The sequence below is a fragment of the Falco peregrinus genome, chromosome 6 (assembly GCF_023634155.1).
Source record: "Falco peregrinus isolate bFalPer1 chromosome 6, bFalPer1.pri, whole genome shotgun sequence".
Classification (NCBI taxonomy): domain Eukaryota; kingdom Metazoa; phylum Chordata; class Aves; order Falconiformes; family Falconidae; genus Falco; species Falco peregrinus.
The window spans coordinates 81,773,250-81,796,185 of NC_073726.1; the positions used below are offsets into that span (position 1 = coordinate 81,773,250).

At 40.2% G+C, this 22,936-nt stretch overlaps 1 protein-coding gene across 1 annotated transcript in view; it reads right to left on the bottom strand.

Annotated features, from left to right (window-relative positions):
• LOC101911269 (potassium voltage-gated channel subfamily KQT member 1-like) overlaps positions 1-22,936 on the bottom strand; it is a 510,981-nt gene that overhangs the window by 476,418 nt on the left and 11,627 nt on the right. Inside the window, exon 2 of the mRNA XM_055809352.1 lies at positions 8,158-8,248. Within this exon, the coding sequence (XP_055665327.1) occupies positions 8,158-8,248 (91 nt within the window). The remainder of the gene's footprint in view (positions 1-8,157; positions 8,249-22,936) is intronic.

The following is a 22,936-nucleotide window of genomic DNA, read 5'->3' on the forward strand; positions in this document are numbered from 1 at the left end:
AAATGTTTTGTTCTTGTTTTTAGAACAGCACAATTAGTTAAATGACTCCCACAAGCTAAGAACCCCTCTTTTTGCAAGATCATTTACAATAAAAGTAAAAATCTGTCTTTTGTAAACTACCATGGTGACCTCTCCTGGTAGAAAAATATATGACCTCTAACCATGAAAATAATCACATTAATCCTCAAAGGAGGAATTACACCTGGCCCACTGTAAAGTTTATTTTTTAATGCCGTATCCTTAAAGATTTAGATGCCACTTACAAATCAAAACTGACACAAAAACTACAAGATCATCAAGGAAACATTACATCCTCCTGCTGTATAGGCAAAAGCCTATACAAGAGGCTTTGGCAACTTTTTAAAATTAATTCTTCAATAGAACCATCTTAGAGTAAGATAAAATCATAACTATATATTAAGGAATTAACATTTGGGACAAAGTTGAAGGATAAAATGTTACCTAAAAGTGATACAATGAAGGAAACCTGAAAAGATAGACGAACATAAGCATATGAGCTATTTGCTGAAAACAGTAATTTTTTCCTTTTCTGGAATAAATTTTTAAAATAAAAACAATAATTTCCATAGGAACTTTAATAAAAAATTCTCCTAAACACTTTTTTTTTTTTAGTTTTAGTCTCAGTCACTTAGCTACTGTGGGGGAAAGGATTCTCCTCCTTTGCTCTCATGAGGATCTAAATGTACTATTGCATTCAGCTCTGGGGCCCCCAACATAAGAAGGACAGGGACATGTTTGAGCAAGTCCAGAGAAGGACCATAAAGAGGATCAGAGGGCTGGAGCACCTCTCATACGAAGGCAGGTGGAGAGAGTTCGTGTTGTTCAGCCTAGAGAAGAAAAGGCTCTGGGAAGACCTTGCAGCAGCATTCGAGTACCTAAAGAGGGCCTACAAGAAAGCTGGAGAGGGACTTTTAAGAAGGGCATGTAGCAATAGGACAAGGGAGAATGCCTTTAAATTGAAAGAGGATAGATTTAGATTAGTTATTAGAAGGAAATTCTTTGTTGTGAGCATGGCGAGACACTGGAACAGGTTGCCCAGAGAAGTTATGGATGCCCCGTCTCTGGAAGTATCAAAGGCCAGGCTGGATGGGGCTTTGAGCAACCTGATTGAGTGGACGGTGTCCCTGCCCATGACAGGGGGGTTGGAACTAGATGATCTTTAAGGTCCCTTCCAACCCAAACCATTCTATAATTCTATGAATCTAAAAACTTCAAGATTTGCCTGTGGTCAAGCAAAAAGTCTGTGCTAATACATCAGCAACTCTTTGAGAATAGTTCAAGATATTCCTTGCTTTAAACAACACCAAATAATACTACCTAATGAAAATATATTAATTTGTTACATAGTATACACACACCTGAAATAAATCTTTATACATCAGGAAGCAGACATCCACATAAGTTTGATGACCTGCCACAGAAGAAAGTGGCTGAAGAAGAAGCGTAACTTCAATAAATAACCACAATAAGTAAGATTTTAGAGGACAATTCTTAGAACAAGGAGTATGAAAGGGAGACTTACATACAAGTTACAAATGTTAAAAGTGAAAAATAACAGTTAAGCAAACAGAATTTTTGTCATGAAACACATAATAAGCAATCAACACTGATTTGATTGATCTGTTAAACTCACAAGAAAAATTTCAACAAGTGAAAGCAAAAGCAAGTAAAATGGTCAGAACGCTGGGTAATATGGTCAATGGAAATTGAGTTGACCCGTGACAAGAATCCATGGTAATGATAAAAGTGCATATATTTATTTTAAGAACAAGTAGATTAAAACCAACGCTAGTATTTAAAGGCTAACTTTTTCTTCTTTTAGTTATTTGTCACCAGACCATCTGTAAATATACCGGTGAAGGACTGAAGGATGAAACCACTTCAAACAGGTAGGTTTTTCAATTAAAAAGAAATAATACTATGCCTGTTATCTTAATTTCTCAGAATATGCATTTTGAAAGAATTTTACATTAAAAAATGAATGAAAAGATACAGATAAGGATGATGGAACAAAGCAACAGCTGTCAGGTTTTGCCTTCTACAAGGTGAACACTGTTCAGAAGCGAAGTTCCTGCCAGAAAAGTGCATGTGGGTGCAGCTCGGCGGGTCAGGTAGGAATCACAAACTCGTTCTGCACTCAGTCACAGATTATTTAAGGAGCACTTATGAAAACTATTGGGAAGGTAGCAAGTAAACACAAGTAATAATTAGAAGTCAATTTTATCAAAGACAGAAAGTGAACAGTATTGACTCAAGATTAAGTATTGACTGTAAAGAAATACGCACTGTTCTTGACTTTTATTTGGAAGAAGCTATTAAAAAGGCAAGTGAATCCTGAAAAAAATCTTCATGAGTACCAACAGTAATGAAGCAGGTTGGGGAGGACAACACGACACCTATTTAAGAGGTTTTTTCTTCCCTGTTTTTACCAAGAGTATTAATCCATTTTTTTAAAGGAATTTTAAACCAGTAAACCGGTTCCAAAATTCTGATGATCACATGCGTGTTGGGAACTGGCTTTACCATGTGGTCCACAAAAAGGCAAGAAAGCCACATTTGCTCCCCTACCCTCAAATTCTACTATTAGAACAAAATACACCCCCTGGTTACTCACCTTGTGCTACTTAGGCATGGCATTATAATTTGTGAGCTGTATCTCAAGTTCATAAACACTAATTTCAGAAACTTAGTTTTAGTATACAATAGAATAAGTCCTCTCAACAGTCCCAGTTACGGACCTGCCCATAGTCATCCCTCACACTGCTCTTTCAGCTCAGTACGCTGCTCGGTTTTGCAAATTTGTTCTGGTGATCAAAATGGAGGATTTTGTAAGAGAGTAACAGCTTGAATATTTAGGGCATGAGATACTGGAAGAAATGCACAGGGACATCAGATAGGGGACTTAAAAGACACATGACAGAATTCCTTCAGTAGTCAGGTATTATGAACTTAGTGCACTAGATCATGGTCTGACAACAGGCTACTAAATGTGACATCACGGTGGACGTTTGTCACAGACCACTTGATCAAGATAAGAAGGAAAAATCTTCTTTAAAGAACTCAAGAAAGTTTCTACATCATGCCCTGGTTCTTATAGAGGACTTTAATTCAGCTAGCACCTATTCGAAGAGCAACACAGTGAGATGCAAGCAATTGGACAGATCTCTGAAGTGTTTCAGAAGTAACATTTAGATACAGGTATTAAGTGGGCATCTGGGAATGAAACAGCTGGATCTGCTGTTCAGATACACAAGGAAAAATTAGTTTGGGATATAATAATCAATGACAATGCCTTGGATGTAGCATCCAAGAAATAATGTGATTCAAGACCCTGAAGTACAGACCCTACCTTTCAGGAAAACAAACGTCCAAATATTCAGGGAACTGAAAGGTGGGATCCCATGGGAGACAGGTCTGAAGTGTTAACAAGCTCACCATAGCCAGTAGATCTTTAAAGACAAGCTCCTATAAATGCAAGGAAGTGATGAAAGTTATCAGGATAACAAGGGAAGTGATTACCCCCCTTTACTATGCACGCATGAAATTGCACCTAGAATACTGCACCTGTTTTTTCCACCACTACAAGAAGCAAGTTCTGCATAGGGCCATCAAGGTGGTCAGGGTGTTGGGCAACATGTCCCATGAGGAGAGGTAGAGGAAAATGGACTTGTTCAGCCTGGAGAAATGAATGCATGGAGGACCTCTGAGATGCCTCTCAATACATCCAAGGAGTTAATTGAGAAGATGGAGCCAGGTTCTTAACAGCAGTACATGGCAGGAAGATGAAAGAAAACAGAAGAATGACAGAAGGACAAAAGACAACAAACCAAAATTGAAACAAGGAAGGTTCATACTGGATATAAGGAAAATTATCTTCACCATGAGGGATAGTCAGACATTGGAACAGGCTTCCCTGAAAGGCTACACAATCTCCATCCTGGCAGGTTTTCAAGACCCGACGGAATAACGTCCTGAGCAACCTGGTCTGATCTCATCACTGATCCTGTTTTAAGCAGGAGGTTGGACTGGAGACCTGAATTATTCTGTGACTGTATGAAAAGAAAAAACTACCAAGGCACATGGTTCCAGAGTTCTGTGAGATCTAGCATTTGCATACTATGCAGTATGACAAGTGGAGATGCTATTACCTCCCATTATGCAATCTGTAACTAGAATGGGCACAATCATTTTGGAAAAACCTGTTTGCCCTTCCTGGCTGGCAAATTCCATCTGCAGAGCTGAACAGAGGGGCAGACAGTGCAAGTTTAGAAAGCAGATAGCAATGTAGTATCACCGTAAGTGTTGCAAACACTTTATTCACAACTGTGGCCCATTCCATTGTGCTTGTTTCCCCAGACATTATACAAGAACTTTCTCATGCAGTAGATCCTAAATAATGATGGATAGACAACTGAAAAAGCTCCTAAGAGTACAGATCCAGGACCAAGGAAAGCAGGGGAAACTAAAAATTCCTTTTCATACCACACTTCATGTAGCTATCTGAATAAAAGCCAACTGCAGACTGTGGATTGTGAAATAACATGTACATCGTTGTTCTACCTAGAAGTCTTGTGATCTTGTGATTTGAAACTCCAAGCTTCTCTCTGCAAGTATAAAAAATTTAGAAGGAATTATGTTCTTCACCATCTACTCTGTTGGTGTTTATCAGCATGATTCATTGTGCCAGCGCCACTGTCACTTTCCTCATTTGCTGGCTTGCTAAATAGTCAGAGGAGAAAAAAAAAACAACCAGGAATTAATGAAGATCACAAAATGTATGTATATGGAAAAATTAAATTAGATTATCTCAGACAGAGCTGGCAAAACCACTCTCAAGAGTGGTAGTGAATACACAAAATATTTGGTAGCATGAGAATAAAAACCTCCTTCAAATGACTGCATTTTCAAGTTCTAGACAAGCAACTTCACCAGTTCTACTGCCATGGAAGTAAACTGATTTTACCACAGTGATGATCAGATGGAGATATTTACATGTTGTGTTTTCTTCACAAATGCAGAGAACAGTAGTTTCCTTGAAGTCCAAGCAAGGACGTCAAATAGAGCAATTTCTGGCCTTTGGGGAGGCATAGCATCAGCCTATATCAGAAGCTGTGACTATGCAATGCCTCCAATAGTCTCAGAGATGACAGATTTGCATTAACATTCAAATGCAGTGTCAAAAAGCGATATATTTTTCCTCCAGAATTCACTTAAATTTACACAGACTTGAAAACATGGCGGGGGGGTGGGGGTGGGGTGGGGGGGGTGAGCAGGGAGAGAGTGTAAGGGTTTGGGGCTTTTTTTACAATAAGTTCCAGCAACTGCTTGTTCAGTCTCCTTTTTCCCTTCAAACTACAAACACTGCTTTGGAGGGCCTTCTTGTTATGATATCCTCTCCTTGGTATACTCACATAGCTTGTCTAAATGATGATAGGCTTCACACTTGACAAGAAATTATCCTATGCCACCCAGATGTATTAAGAATATTAAAAAAATAAGTCTTTAAAATACAAGACTTTAGTGGTTTAGGACACATCTACAGTTACATCTGTTACTAATGTGCCATATTGACACCAGTGACCCAAAATTGTATTTGGCACATCATATAACCCTCTCTAAAAAAATATAAAAACATTTAAATGTCTGCAAGTAGCAAATGCTGTCCTTCTTGTCAGCCCTTGCCAACTTTCAACATCACAATTTTGAAGTTTATCCTTCCCAACTGTTAATCTACCTCAATATAATGAAAAGCAGTTTTTCCAAAAGTGAGAAAATCCCACTAGCATCACGTACTAGTACTTATTTGCTATCGACACACTAACAGGGATATACAAAGAATTACAGGTTCCTTCAATCAGGAAAGAAAAAAATCAATTTCATTTTGAACTTGATCAAATGGATGCTTTGGTCCAATTTTGTTTCTTATGATACTGTCAGTCTGCACTGTTCTCAAACACTTTCAAGAGAGCAGAGTGGCATGGAAGGCAGAATGCATAGGCATGTGTTTTCATATTTTCATGAGAGAAGCTCTTTCTGGTTATATAAACAGTCAACTATGGTATAAAGTAGATCAGAGTAATAACCTACTACCAAGTAAAGAGAGCGATGATCTCCAGGCCTCTGCAGGGTTAGCATTCTCCTGGGTAAAATGAGACATGCAGTTCGAAATTCCTTCAGGTAAAGTTGGGGAAAAGTGCTCCGAGAGGAGTCTAACCATTTAGCTACTAGAAACAAGAACCCTTACAACTCTATGAAAAAATAAACTAAGTTAACTAGCTCTGAACAATTTTTCAAGTGTTGTAATTGAAGTGAATTTATTTTAGAGCAAACTCTAAGACTCACAGGTTCAAGGTAAATGCTTCCTAAGCAAGTGAATCTACAGTAGCCAGCAGAACAGCTAACCTCTGTGCTGGCTGTTTCTAGGAAGGAAACTAAGGAAACAACAGGGAGGAAAATAAACTCGAGAGGTGTCCTCCAGGGTAAGGTTGTAACACAGTGTGGCCAAGAAATTGTTCTAGTGCTGCCACTGACTATGCATGATTCATTTATTAGATGAAAACATCACTTAAAAATAGCTAGCAATGCTATGTGGGCACTTTGTGAACCACACATCTGTCTTCATCTGGTTAGTTTTTGTCCAATTATTTGTGTCTGCCCATGCATATACTGCCTACATAAAAACAATCAGCTAAGCATTGAATCCTTGCCGATATTACTGTTTTGAGTGGTGGTTACCCAGACCTATAATCACTCTACATCTCTCAGTTAGTATGAGAGGACTACATATGACTGGCAGAACACTGCACTTTGTTTGACACTAAATATGGCTTAAAGGCCCAGCAACATTAGTTACAGGATTAACATTAATCCAAATCCCAAAATAACTCACGGATCCTAATGATGACTTAGTCAATTGCACACAAAAGCTGCATATACTTAATGTAGTCTAAGCTACAGGAAAACAAACAAGTAACCAATTTTTATTTTCAAACCAGATAGAAAACCAAAATCCATCACATTAGAAGTCATCACTTAGAAAAAAGAAGTTACAATAAGAATACTGAGATTGTCCCACACGGAGATCAGAGGATTTGAATGACTAAAATACAGATTTTGTGAGCACCTCTTTGAAAGTTATTTACTCCATTTTTATCAAGGATGTTTAGGCTCCATTCTTAACTTTCTACAGTTGCAAAGGGGCAGGGGGGAACAAAGGAGGAGCATTATGCAGAGTCCTCATGCAAATTATTTGTACTTTTATTTCCCACCTACTTCAAATTAACACTTAAAAATATTGTATACGTATTGCAAGTTTATAGATGGTTGCTGGATGTGATGCCACGTTTTTAAGAGACTTAATAGCTCAGGACTGGTAATACATTCAGGTACATTTTATCTGCAAATTAGCCACTCAGTCCAGCAACAACATTTTTACCTGGCCACTGTGAAAATAATAAGCATCCTCTGTAAATCTCCAAGTAAACAATTTTTTCTATCACAACACCTGTTATTACTTAAGATCCTAATAGCAAGAAAAGGACATTAGATAAGCAACACAATCTCTATGCTTTTGCAAAACACCAAGTACAAAACTTAATGTAGGCTCAAGAACCTGACACCTTAGTGGATTTCTAACAGCTACAACAGTTAACAAGCACCAACTTCAAAGCCAAATCACTGATGTATAGAAGTGTGCTAGCTCTTCCTTCCTGTTCTATATACTGGCAAAGTAGTCTGACACTTACCATCAAGATGTACATACTTCTGAAAAGCATGGTTCTTGGTCATTTTTTTACCATAACACTTTGAAGAGATGTAAAAATACATTCCTGCCTATAGAATACCCTGTTCCACACTGAACACCCATTGTCTACTATAAGAGCTACAGGTTAGTTTCATACCCTATGAAAAGCAAGTATTTAAGAACTGTTAATCTATCAAGTACCCTCTTAGTTTAAAGATATAGAAATCATCCACATCAAACTATGACCTTCCTTTAATGAAAGCAGGTACTATTTAAAATGTCCTGGTAGCATCTTTTGCACGAGTAATTTTAACAGTTATTTGCCTTGTTTACCTAAAGCAATTTAAATTTAGTCAAACTGATTAGAGTCTTTCCCAAAAAAGTTTACTTACCATCCAGAAAAGGGTTCCACTGGCAAATTCAGAATAATGCTCTATAGTAGATAATACACTGAATATTAAACAAATCAGCACCAAGAGAAATCTGTAAAAAGAAAAGAGTGCTTAGTGACTCATCCAGTTGAATTGGAAATCTAGACCTAGTTTTAGCTCTCTCATTCACATAACTTTTTCATCACAAGTACTTTGTGTTTAATCAATTAATTCTTCCTAGTCAAGTGAATGTCATCATTTTTCATTCAATAACTTTCAAGAAACATGGAATAAAAATGACAGGAAGGATGAATTATATCACATTATCCAGTATAATTTCCCATAGAAACTTGTCATAGTGAAAGTTTCATTTTTCACTGATTGCTATATAACTTACATGCCGCAGTAGAAAGGTGTTACAATTGATAATGCATTAATTAAAGTAGAATTAGACATATGAGTGGAGTGAGGAACAGTAACTTCAATGAAAAATGTTCCATTAAATGCATTCCATAAATTCAAAACATACATAAATACAGAAGAAATAGCTACTACCACAGTATTTCTAGTATCACCATTCAGACCAAGAAAAAAACCTCAGAAGTCTCAAAATATATACTCCTGCCTCAAAAAAACAATTAATAAAAGTGGAATTGAAAAGTTATGAGAATTGGAAAACAAAATGTGCAATTGGATCCTAGTTGATTAAGCGCTTAAATGCTGGCAGAATACCCATTACTATGATGTGTACAGTGTCTCAGCCATCTTTCCACCATTGGTAACATTAAATATTTAAACAACTGGTGAAAATAAGTGATGTATGACTAACTCTGATGGAGATACCAGGAAGACAAGACTTCTGATATGTTTGCACTATAGTTGTCACCATCTTTTAAGGTCACGTGTAAACAAGAGAAAAGTAAGAAAACTGAAAATTCTTCCACTAACAGCCAGAAACATTCCCTCTTGTGTATCAGCTCTTCCAGCTGTCATTTCCTCTGATTCCATGCCAAGAGGCTGTATCTAAACTCCTAATCTCCCAAACCAGCAATTAAAACCTCTTACAGTCCTGCATGTGATGAGATATTTTTCCAATGAGAAACCCATCTGAAGAAGATAAACACTACTGACGAGGCTAGTTGGAGAACTTGAAAACAAACGACAGACTAAAAAACAGCTCTGGTGGCTATACTATTAAAATTGTGAGACTTCAGCAAACAGAAATAAATATATGAACTATAGTATACTTTTGGTAGCTTTTACATGAAAAACATAGGAGGAAGAGCTTAACAGGAAGGGGAAAGATTCATGTTCAACCTAGAGACCAGTGACAAGATAAGCTCCTTAGGAGTCTCTCCAGGGACTTGCCCTGGTAATTTTTATCAGTGTTCCAGAAGAGGACATGAAATGCACCTCACCGAGTCCCACACATGACACCAAACCAGGGGTTCAGTCATTAAACCTGAGGGCAGAGACACTGGTTAGCGGTGCCTGGACAGGCTAAGGAACAAGCCTAAAGGATTCCCATAAAACACAACATGAACAAATGTCAAGTCCTGCACACAGTATGGGGCAGGCCCAAATATACATCAGATGAAGACTGGCCATATCTTGGGCTGCATCTTCTGTAACACTACCAGCATATGAAGGGCAGTGATGGTTCCATTTTGCCAGACTATACCTGGGGTGGTGCACACAGACAGGGCCCAGAGTACAGCAAAGAAGTGACAGACCGAAGGGAGCTTGGCAGAGGGCAAGAGCAGCATGAGGACAACCCTGACCCAGCATGAGGAACAATGGGTGCCACCGCCCTAATGGCAGGGGAAGCCCTGACTCTACTGCCCACCATGTATCCCACTTGCCCCAAAGTCCTGTGCATCTTCCAGTCACCTCATCTGTTCGCTTCACCTCTTTCTGTCCCTGGGGGTTGCCATTTTGTAAAACATTGTACACCACTTGTTCGCAGCCTGCTCTGTGACTGGCTGATAGGACCAGCTGCCTCTTCCTGTCTACACCAGAAAGGTGTCAGAGTGTGACGTTCCTGCCTATGACATACCTGGAGACTCACATTTTTTTTTATGTGATACCCCACATGTTTTCATACTTCTCTATGACTGGTTGGTTGCCATTTTTCTGAAAACATCCTACCCACATGATCTCAGACCACTCTTTGGCTGCTCATTTCCTGTGGACTATGCAGTGTTCATATAAATATATATGTGTACATTTTTGTATATACATAGTTTCTCTATATAGAAGTAGATATACATAATATATAGACTACATATAGACTATAGAATTGGGGTGGGCTGACCTTGGCTGGCTGCCAGATGCCCACCCAGCTGCTCTCTCACTCCCCTTCCTCAACAGAAGTGGAGAAAATAAGATTAAAAGGCTCATGGGGCAAGACAAAGACAGGGAGATCACCTACCAGTTACTGTCATGGGAAAAACAGATCCAGCTCGGGGAAAATTAACTTAAACTATTGGCAGTTAAAATAGATGTGGACAGTTAAAATAGATTTGGACAGTGAGAAACAAAGAAAATGAAAACTTTTCTGCCCCCACTTTCCTTTCCCAGGCTCAACTCCTCTTCTTCATTCCTAGCTCCTATGCCTCCTTCCCTCACACACGCCCTGAGTGACATGGGGGAGTGGGGAACGGGGGTTTGCGGTCTGTCCATAACGCTCTGTCTCTGCCCCTCCTTCCTCCTCTTCCTCACACTGTTCCTCTGTTCCACCATGGGCCCTTCCACAGGCTGCAACCTCTGCTCGGGTGCCTGGAGCACCTCCCGCCCCTCCTGCTCTCACCCTGGTGTCTGCAGGGCTGTTCCCCACGCTTTTTTTCCTCACTTTTCTCTGCCTATGTGTATTTTTGCCCTTCCTTAAGTGTGTTCCCCAGGACACAGCTCCACCTTGGCTGCCGGGCCCAGCTGTGCCCTGCGGCAGTCGGCTGGAGCCGGATGGAACCGGCTGTGTCCAGCACGGGGCGGCCACAGCCTCTCCTCACAGAGCCGGCCCCTGCAGCCCCCGCTGCCGGCGCCTGGGCACCAAAGCCCAGTACAAGAATACATAATATAGAATATAGCATATAGAAAGTAAGTGTAAATACACGTATATAGATATAAAATGATATAAAAATAGATATAGATATAAAATAGCTCATCTAAGACAATTCACCCCAATGCAAGCTGATGGTTTTCAGTGGGCTGGAGGGGTAGCCACTGCCATAATGTGCCGTCATGGCTGAGCCCCCCCCCAAGAAAAGGGAGCAACGTATGACCCTGCAAGGCCATCATCTCTCCTCCCCACCAGCCTGGGCTCAGCTCCCTCAGGAAGCCCATTGTGGCTCAGTCAATATCTACCTGCAAGGCTGAGCATACTGTGCAGAAGAGGCAAAAGCCCTCTGATGGCTCTTGTCCACTGCCAGAACTGGGACAGTGATGTCATCTGCATGACAGCTATTGCTCCTACTCTTCTTGCATCCCTTTAGGGGTCATTCAGGAAAGACAATGCACCTAGCACAGGTCTTCGACAGTCATGGGAAACCATGATCATCTCACCTGACTTTCTTTCTGCACCACCTCTAGCTAATTTCACCCATTTATTTCCAATACAATGGCAATTCAATTTCTATAGCATCCTCCCCCTGCATAGGTTTCTGACACCTAATTGCACTTTAAAAAGTTCTCTATGAGTTATTTATAGTTACAGTATAATTACTGTGTAGTTACTGAAGAGTTGGTCAAAGTACAAGTACTTTATAGTTACTGTTTTCTGTAAAGCAGAAAACCAAATCTGCACAGGAAAATTCTGTGATGCTCATCTCAGGAATCTGTGTGATTGGATCCTGTTGTTGGGCTATTTTTAACTATTTCTGTCATCTACAGGTGTGAAAGTTATTTATTTGAACTCTTAGTCCTCCATCAAACCTTGCTTAAGCGATGGGTAGCGAGTGGTACATCTCCAATATGCTGAAACAGTAACACTGTGGGCTTTTTGTAGATCAGTACTGTCAAACAGAAGGGGAAAAGATCATCTCGATAGATCTATTTAATTTTTTTTTCGTGATGGGCTTGCAAAGGTAATGGTTCCTCTCTGTCTATTCTGAGCTGTGAGCTCTGCTGGGATAAGAATGGCTATCCACCACTATGTATTCTGGTTCAGGCATTACTGTAATTTTTTCAGATGCTTCCAAGTTAGGTGTGGTAGCATAATATTGTAAGATGATAACTAAAAAGAAAATAGCACTAGTAATTATCATACAAGTTTAGGGTTTCTACAGAAGTAGAGGACTAGCCAGCCTAAATTACTGGATTGGTAAAACTTAGGGATTCAGAAAATCAGACATGCAATTCCACTATGCATGCTACAGGAAACAGGAAGCAATAATAAATACCATTCTTTCCAGCTTTGTAATTCATAACTCACAGGGAATTAGACGGAATGTTAATGTTTATTATAATGCCTGAAGGTAATTCTCTACAGTACTTTTTTGTTTTCATCACCTTAATAAACATTTTAAATTGTTTCCATATCTTTAGCTAGCTGATTTATTTCAGTACAAATCAAAATTTACGATTTAAAACACTACTCCTATCTAACACAAAAGAGAAAATGGGCTTCCTTTTTCTTTTAAAAAATATAATGGGAATATAATAGAAAAGGAACTGTATAAATTTTGTGAAGTCCATATGAAGAATGACTTTACCATGCCATATAATAGAAGAATGTTTAAGAAAACCAATGTCATAAAATGCATTATCTGTGAGCTCTTCTTGCAGGTAGCTTTTATTTCCAGTGCTCAGTTGCTACTACAAATCACAATAAATATGTGGTCAATTCGCAGTCCAACTTGTCTGGAGCTGCCAATGAGCCTTTTTATCAGCACGCTGCTCTGTCCGCTGTACTTGGATGCTGTGGTTTAAAGCAGCAGCCCTGCTGGTGAAAGAACTGTCCCTGCTTATGGTGGGGTCAGCCCCTGCTCCTGTTTTGCTCCATCTCATGGAGTAGCCCTGACCTTGTTGCATCCTGAAAAACCCATAGAAAAGAGCAGCAGAAAGAGATTTGTTAGGCAGAGTCACAGGAAAAAAATGGTCATATACTACCTCAACCTCTCACAATGCCCATCATCTTTATGGAAGAATTTTGATGGATTGAGTGCAACCTGTGCTGAATATACAGAAAGTTGAGATCAGACATAGGGGGGGATGGGGGTTTAATGTGGTCTGATTGTTTGTGGCAGTCTCTTTTTTCAATAACCATATCGGGGGTCAGAAGTTTGTGCTGTTTGACAACAAACCCCTCCAAATTCCCTGGCTTCAAGACTGTTCTGCAAGTGACTCTGGCCTCCCAGCCAGATTGCTAGGGTCTTGTCCCGGGAGGTGGAAGATGTGGGTATGAATCTCAGTCTCAGAAGGGTATTAAGCCCAAGCACATGCTTTAGCTCTGAAGCAGAAGGAGCTCGTCATTAGCACCAAGTAGAAAGACTTGGCCAAACCTAGGGGAATGATTTTAGGCACCTTGTTGTAAGGAGACAGCTTCAGATTGCAAAATATGTTCTTACCCAGGCATAGAGTTCAGAGCTGTTGGTTCTATCCCAAGGGTCTAACTAACATTTTGATCTGTTGGCAGAATTAATAAATAAACATTACCCTGCATTGATTTTCAAAGGGGAATTTGAAACAGTTCAGTATTTTTTCTGAAATCTGCTCAAAGGAGACTAAGACATCTAAAAAGGCAAGATTTTGGAGGTTCCTAACTAATCCCTCAAAGGGCAACAATCTTCGGGATGCCTTCAGTAAACCTCTCCTGATGCCTAGCTACTATCTGGTTGTCTTGAACTCTGTTCCTGAGCATGCCCTGCATTGGCCTTGTCTTAGCTGAGAGCCAGCTAGTAAAGGGCTAAGATTCAGCAGCACTGTGTAAAAGAACAAGCCAGACCTGCACTGCCAGGAGTAAAGGAGAGAAGGAGCCAATGGGGAAACATGTTTAACATGCTTACTGAAAATTAAAATCTGGTTTCTCAGAGTCTCTCATATTCAGGAAGCTGTTTCACCACTTTTGATGGTATTAACAAAGCAAAATGTGTTCACGGTAGGCATCTTAATGATTTCTAGTTCTTCATGAATGGCAAATACCTAGGGTTGAAATGTCTTTAGGAAAAATAAGGCTGAAAGGGAAAAATGTAGATAATGCATCTTAGTCAAGGCTAGCAGCACCTTTAGCACAGGACAGATAGTAGGCATGTTCTCATGATTCACTAGTTGCACAAACCATCACCCGGTCCTGCTACTTCTTTCGCTTCAACATACACAAGTTGCCAAGCACATTATTCAGCAGTTTAACTTTCAGTCCTAAATTCTTCTGTCTCTGAAAATGGTGGTATGTTTAGAAGGTACAAAGATCTGCCCAAGTCATAATAAAACTGATGCATTGTTTTAATGAGCTGCTACACTGACCAAAGATGTCAGCCAGCAGAGGGGGCAGAAGTCCTGCTTTCTCCCTGTAGGCAGTATGACTAGAGAGTGATACTCAAAAAAAGAAAAAAAAAAAGGAGGGGTGGGGGGGGAAAGAAAGAAAAGAAAACCAGAGCAAAACGTTGAGAGGAGACATTGAAACACGAGCCAGCCTTTGTTAAATGGAAAAGAGAAAGCTGATAAGGAGTTTAGAGCAAAAGTGTATTGCCAGTGTCCAATATGGTAAGAGTCTAGGCATGGGAATATGCACAGCTCAAGCCTTTCTTTACAGAGTAGCACTGCTTTCCATATAACAAAAATGCAGGTATAAAAGTAAGGTAACCAGGGTTATAATATTCTCTTTTTCTTCATACATTTAATCTGAGAGAAGTACAATACTACACAGAAGCCCTCACAGTCACTGAGTACCCCACTCGGTTGGATGCTGTGCTGTATCACACAGTTTCTTTATCCAGACAGCTTTTACTTTCAATTAGTAATTCCAGTGATGGGTAAACGGCAAAGATGCAAAGAGGTGAACAGACTTGTCCAACATCAGGACAGTGTCAAAAACATTCAGAACCTGGATCTCTTGAAACTTAGTCAATAGTCACGGCAACATAGGAACTTTGCCAGTCCCTGAAATAACCACATCAAACTCCAGGATAAATTTACCAAACACTTCTTGAACCTAACCATTCTGTTGTTTCTCATCTTTTTTATGAGGCTGATGTACCATTCCTACCGTTGTTACATATCTTATTTCCAAGCAAAATGCATGTATAAAGGTATGGAAAGCTTCCTCTGAGTACAGCCCCTACATTTCTTCCAGATCCTTGCCATTTCAGTTACCTCCTTTCCAAGTTCCTTTGTCTTCTTTTACTACCCTCACTACTAAAAAATAAAAACCCAAGGATAACTCACATTCTAAATGTCAAGATACTGTGGATGACAGTGCTCTTTACACCTTTTCTCCTTTTCCACTCTAAGTTAAGCAAAGAGGCGAACTGGATATTCTTACATACTCTGCAGACACTATCACTACATCTTCAACTACATCTCCTATTAGGCCTCAGAAAAAGTAACTAAATCTATAAACTTCAAAAAAAAAAGAGGTTTACGAAATTTCGAGAAAAGGGTGATGCAAAGTACCAAGATGCATGTGTGTAACAATGTATACAAGAGGGCAGTTGGTGGCATTCATTTACTAAGGGACACAGCACTGTCCCTTAGTTTTTGTAACTTCCAGCTAGTCGTTGGTTCCCTTCTGTATTTATGTGTTGAGGATCTTCTCTCTCTCTTTTTCCATTTCCAAACCACACATTAAAACCGTTCAAAGGACACTTAAAATTTATGGCACTATATATCCTGACCAGCGGGTGTCGCTCTTTCTCAATGAATAACAAAGGTATCACTGCTAGCACAGGATAGGCTGGACATTCTACAGATAAAGTACCATGTCCTCTATTAAATGCATTTATTTGAAATGTAGATTCACTGCTGATCACTTCTTGTCATAAAAGATCAAGACTTGCTTTTTGCAAGAGGGGAAGGGTTAGCTTCAGATCACCTCGATATAATCTCCTTTCCCAAATCCAAACCATAATGTAAAATGTTTCTGGTAATGTCAAGCAGAAAGGTTTTCTCTTTGTACACTACACTATTAACAATTTCAAGCACTGAAATTCCCACATCTAGTGACCATGTTTGTCACTTCTGTCAACTGCATGACACAAAAGCATGATACCTACAAAGCACACAAAAGTTAAAGTTATCGGTGAAGACACACTTGAGACCAGAATTCAGAGCAAGGCAGGCAAGGATGGTACCAGCTCTAAGCAGTACTAGACTACCATACTGTGTTATTCCAAGACAACTCAAAGTAGAGACCGGTGGGCTTGAGACTCTTGATCTTGATTCCAAAAAATGAATTATTACAGTCTGTTTATTGGGACCTGGAAGAATAACAAGCCTGGTATAGAAACATTAGGTAATGTCAGAAAGCCTGATATTTAGCCTGAATGCCAGAAAGCACAAGGAGACATTAGCAACTGACGTTATTATGGGGAAATGAGTGGATTCTTTGACCAAGTGATAAAAAGCTGTGCTAAGCAGTGACAAAAGCAACTGAACTACAAGCATGAGGGCAGCTCCCATAAGTACAGATTAAGTTGCAGTGAGGACAAAGTCAAAGATAAATACAGATTAATGAGTAAGTGCATCAAGTTCCTCACAATTACCAATAACAAGAACAGCAACAACAAACACAACAACAAAAAAAAAAGCAAGCAAGTTCAGTTCAAAGGCAGTTCACCTAGTCAACCAGTAAGTCATGAACTGATAGCAAAGATGTTGTTCCAGTAATCTCTAATCACAGCAAAGCTCTGGCACAGAAGCAATAGACTTTAGAAAAAGTCTGTGTAGAAAAGTTCAGAAAGTTTAGGAAAGAAGACTGTACAAGAATTCGTATGGAATTAGAGACGTGCTGCAGGTATCAGGCTATTGCACAGCTCAGCAGCAAACTGCAGGGGCAGCATTCTTGCAAGTAGTTTTGTCACTGGGGAAAGCTGTGTCCTATATATAAAAAAAAAGTTATCTTCTTACTGAGCCCACCTTGGCTGAAAGATACAGCCATCAAGTGTCCTCAGTTGTAAAACCAATCCCAGTGATTTTTCCCTTTTATGTGATGGGAAGACCATATTCACTTTCCAGTTAGGCTATTTATGTGGGGAGAAAATAAGTGTTAATAGACATTAAAACCGGTATTAATTACCAAGACAATTGTCAAGACCCTCTGTAGGCACTAATCTCAGCCTGTCCTAGTCCCCAGGGAGACTGGGTGACAGTCCCCTGGGAGACTGCCCTGCACACCCACACCCCCTCACCCCGGCCCTGCTCCCCAGGTGGTGCTGTGTGATGGGTTCTGGCTGCAAGCTCCTGCCATGCTGGCCCTGGGGACCCCCCAATACTTCCCATGCCCTGAGGAGCTGCTGGCCCCCGCAGAGCCCTGACAGCATCCAACCCTTCCTTGCAAGGCAGGGGAGGTCTAACTGCTCTTACTGAACCCTTTTCTGCAGTGTAGCATTGTATTACTGCTTCAAAATGAAGCTTTCAAATTGTACTGAAACAGGTACTTTTGTAGAATTGGTTTGTAGAATATGGAAGCCTTTCAGTGAGATATAAAACTGTGCTTACTGAATGCTCACCTGCTGTTTTAGGCTGCAGCTGCTGTCTGTTACACCAAAGGTGAATCAAGTTTTCCTAAGTGAACAACAACAAAATGCTACAAAACTAAAGACATGATCTGGAATTGATTGTGTCCTCCTAGTTCCAAAGTATCTCATGGATTAATGAGGAGCCTCTTCCTAGGTTGCCTGGTAGAATCCATACTATTCGATAACAGAACCTAGAAATCACTTTTCACAGCTGTGATTTTACCATAATGTAGGTTATTCTAAACCTTTTCTTGCTGAACAGTAGTTTTAATGGTTGACTCTCCAATTGTACTGATACCAAAGGATTTAGTGTTTAAAAAAAAAAAAATAAAAATCTGAAGAGTATATGCAACCCTTTCTAATTAAAATAATACAAACTACCATGCACACAAAGGATAGAAGAGCCTTACATAGCGATCTTATATAAGGCTTTATAAAAATACTGCCTCTTTAGCTACCACTGGATTAAGGCATTTCTAAAATAGGTCGTAGCCCACAGGAGGAATGTATTTTCCTTCACACACAAAACCTGAGTGACTGCAGCATATCTACCTCCTGAACTGAATTAGGGAACATATTACCAGCAGATCACACAGACTGCTACAGATCATTTTGCTTCCTAATCTATTAGTGAGAGAAAGCACAAATCACACGATCTGACTGTTTTGCCAATACTGTGTGTCTGCTAACATGTGATTAGTCATTCAATATGAGAATATTTTGAGGAATGTAAGACAGACAATCTGTTATAAATCAAGCCTGACTTACGAAGATTCTTAAGAATTAAGAGTGGGGCTCAGACTGAAGAAAGCAGCTGGGGACTTTTCAGATCTCAGTACATTTATGATGGGAAAAAAGGCAAAAGGGAAAATAAGAGGTATGCCAGTTTTAGGTTTTGTAACCTGTGTAAGATGTTCTGCTTATATACAAGTAAAGGTTTCCCACCATGATGAATTTCCATTCAGAACTATTATTTGATGCCTTTTATAGCTTTCTAAGCATGTAATATACACTCAGCCAAAGGATTGGAGCACTATATTTTCCTCTATAAGAAAGGAGAGCAATTCCTGGAAAAGGGCTATGATGGAGGATTACAGGGAGAAGCTAATTTATGAAATGGCCATGGCCAAATAAAATCTCTGACTGAAGTGCCTGAAGCTGTTGATCGGGTTACTGCTCACTTGGTAATTTCTTGTTTCTGTTGTCCTGTTTTGATGATAAAGATAATTTTCTGTTCATGATGTGTTTTCTCATCTCATTTCCTTCCACAGTTTTTGTAGCTAAAATAGCTATTCTCTACAGAGACAGAAAATTCTGGACACCATTTTAGACACCAAACAGGAGACAACAGGTACCTGTTTTGCAGGTAATACCTGTAGCTCACTTTAATTTCTGTTATAACCATAAATAGTCATCACTCCTGAAAATTAAGATTATAGAATAAATTGTTAAATATCATATTGCCAATTGTAAAAAAGATTCAAATTTTTGTCTTGAATATCAAGAAAAATAAATGTAAGAATCCCCAAATGGAACCATTGAAAGTGTTATTAGTTGTAAACAATTTGGATGATGAATACAAACACACTCAAGTATATCAAAATAAAGTTAAGCTTCTTACTAGCAAAGACAAAGGCATCTCGAGAAGCAGACAGCATTTATTGCTTTCTCTATCCAAAGCTCAACTTTTGTCCTCATGAAAGCTCATACTCAAATTAAATGCTGTGTATTCTTACATACTATAAAAAAGTGAGAATTACTTGTCAACTTCCTGCTGTGTAAAAAAATTAAAGTTTTTTACCTGTGTATTGCAATGAACATTTCGGAAGCTGTAAAACATGCTGATTCCATGATAGCAGAATTTGCTCCTGCCTTCAGCTCTGCTCCATAACCTCCCACTTGAAAACATAACCTTAAAAATAATACACTATATGTTGTCATTGTCCATCTGTATCTACAGAGAACCCAAAACGATGGAAAGGATGTGTCAGTGTCTATTTGCCCTTAGATCCATAATCCTTATAATGCTAATGCCTTTTCACCCACTTTCCACCAGCAATCCACTCCTGGCCTGCAGTTAGGGTACAAGGGCAGCCAGAATACCATGGGAAGCAGACTTTGATGGCTAGATTATTTTGTGGAAAGCTTCAGTACCTCATCAACTGGCAGGCCTATGGACCAGATGAACATTCCTGGAAACTGGTGGGCAACATGCATGAAGCTAAAAGGAGAGCTTTCTACAACTGCCCCTCCAAAACCAGACCTTTGCAAAGTGCAGGGACACACCTTGACAAGAAGTGGATTGCTCTTAGGGCTCTGAGTGTATCAACAGGCTGTATTTGCTCTGGTCAGCCTCTCCGTACACTCAGTGCTCTGGCAATATGCATGATTACTTCCCAAATTCACCTCAGGGCGTGACTACACAAAGCTGAAACAGGTACATCAGAGCTAGTTTTGAACTGGCTAGCCGGGGAACTGCTGATGGCAGAGTATCTCAGCACAGGTTAGCTGCCTAAAATGCTGGGTGTGCTTCCTGGTCTGCTCTGGGGGCAGTATCTGATCTAGCTAAACTGAGTGCATGTGTGCTGCCATGTCCTGGAGCAACATGTCTTCAGGGAGCAGCTCAGGAAACTTGCGGTCCAATTGCTGTTCAGTCTTGCCAGATGTTAAACAAAGCAGCGTTTCTGCTCTCGAGTTTCTCTTCACATCTAGCATCTCCCTCCACAACCTCCTGCTGCTACCTGCCTGCAGCTGCATCCTGCTCTACCTTCCCTACCATCACAGGACCAGCACATTTCTTGCACTGTGTATTCCCTGTGCGCTCCCACAGAACCATACAGAGGAGCCAGAGCTACACGCCAGGTGGCAGGGAAAGCTGGCAGAACAGAGCAACAGGGAAGGCTAAGGGATGTACAAGACGATGTATTTATGCGGCATACAAGCTTCCTCCTTGGTCTATGCAGAGCAAAAGGAGATTCTGAGCCAGCACTCAGACAACAGCAGGATGACTTACAGAAGCTCAGTGGTGTTAGCTTGAGAAAATGAGAACAGCAGGATGCAAGCCTGAAAAATGATCCCTAACTGTATGGAAACTTCAGCAACAGTGCCATTTTTGCAGCTGTGTTTCACAGACCTTTGCATATGGAACAAAGCACTCTGCACTGACAAAAATTGTATTTTATTGTCCATTACATTTCAGGTGTCACTGGGAAATACCGTACAAGATTATCTACATCTCATTCTTTCCAAGAATAACATGTTGTGCAGCAGGCATATACAGCATTAGTTATTACACAGAAGATCCAGAATACAGAAACAAGTATTTTTTCTCGTGTGTATAATGTCAGTTAAAAGCTCTGTCTTTTGAGTACTGTCAGTTGAAAATAGTGAACAAACCAAGACACCAAGACTCTTGGTTCTGCTGCTCAGGCATGCACTCTAACACGATCATTTTCTGTTGGCTTTCTTCAGGCTCTGTGACAGCCTTATACCATACAGTTTTGAGTCCCAGAAGGTTCCTCTGAGTGCAAGAGGTGCCTAAACCCAACACCTTCCCAAGACGAAGAGCTCCTTTTAGATCACAGCTCCCCAGAATGCTGGAAACCTCCCCCACTAGCAAAGTTTTACATTTCAGACATCTGTTCTTCTTTTTTTTCATGTAATCCCAAACAGAGGACCTGAGATGCTCTAATATTCTTGCTGTACAGTCTGTCATCTCCATGAGGACAGTAAAGCCTTTTGAAGTAAGGGGGAATGGTAAGGACGTAATTACTACTCCTCACAACCAACATGAAAGTAGAACTTCTCATTCCTTACTTGAAGTGTTTAGAAATTGAACTTAAAACAGATAAGGGATAGTTTCTGGTATTATCATCCAGAGTCAGATGGACTGAAAATGGCAAAAGTAACAGGAGCATTTGAAGGCAGATGTAAAAACATATACAAAAATCAAAATGGTGCTGTTCCAGTCATTGATCTTGCAGTATGTAATTTCCCTTCCACTTAACACATGTAGCAGTTCACGGGTGGACACAACCTCAGTGTGAAGAAGCTGGGACTGCTCTCCCCTCTCACTAGATATGTGTGTCCTGGAGGGGGAGGCAGGTAAAGGGCTGGAGCTGAGACCCCTGAGGTGCCATTCAGGACCCAAGGTTTACATAGCAGCCCCAGAGACAAATTTTAGCCATTGCTGGTGATGCCTCTGCCATAACAGTGGAACTGTTTATACTCTCTGTGCACACCACAGGCTTTGGAAAGAAGCCATGGGGTTGAGCTGGGTAAGTGAGTGATATCTGTGTTATGACAAAAGTGCTGGAGACAAGTAGTGGAAACAAAGGTCAAGCCCTCATCCCTGTACCCCAAGTAAATTCACTCCCATAGAAACAAGCAATTCTTTTGCACCTTTTTCTCTAATACAGTGGAATTTTCCCTCTCATATCTTTGAAACAGCAGTCAATGCACACTGCCTTCATATATTTTTAAGGTCACTATCTCTGTCATTGAGCCATGCACCAGAAGATGAATAGCTTAATTAATTGCCAACTGACCTGCAGAATCCAGTAAGTTACTGCTCTGTTGCCTCTTAGGCAATCAGGAAACCTCCTTGTGGCCTGCTCCTAACAGCCTCTGGGATGCTAAACATAGCTCTATCCAACGACCTTTTTAAACAAAGTGGAGGAAAAAAACCTTGGTTGAGAGCCAAATTCCCTATAAAGAGCAGAACAATTGTTGAATATGTGGTGCCACATACAAACCTTCAGCAAGACTCAGCACTAAATACCACTGGTTTGTCTTTAGGTCTCACTTTATGTTTCAGTTTGAGAAACAAACTGTTCCTCCAAATGCAATGGCAGTCTACCAATTTTAAGTTGTCAACAAGTGATAACCAGATCTTGGGTCTCCCTAAATATTTCTGATTAGATTTCTGGGATACTTATAGGTAGGTCAAGTGGGTGGGTGTGAGTTTAATACTGCTGGCTTGGGGTGAAAGTATTTAAAGCTTGTCATGTGGCAATTTCCCTTTCCCCACCAGCTGCCAGTTTGGCTTTCCCATGTTCCCTGTTACCCATACAGTCTCCTTCAAAGGGCAATGCTCTGCACTGCAAGGGAGTGAAAACAGGTTGTGATTG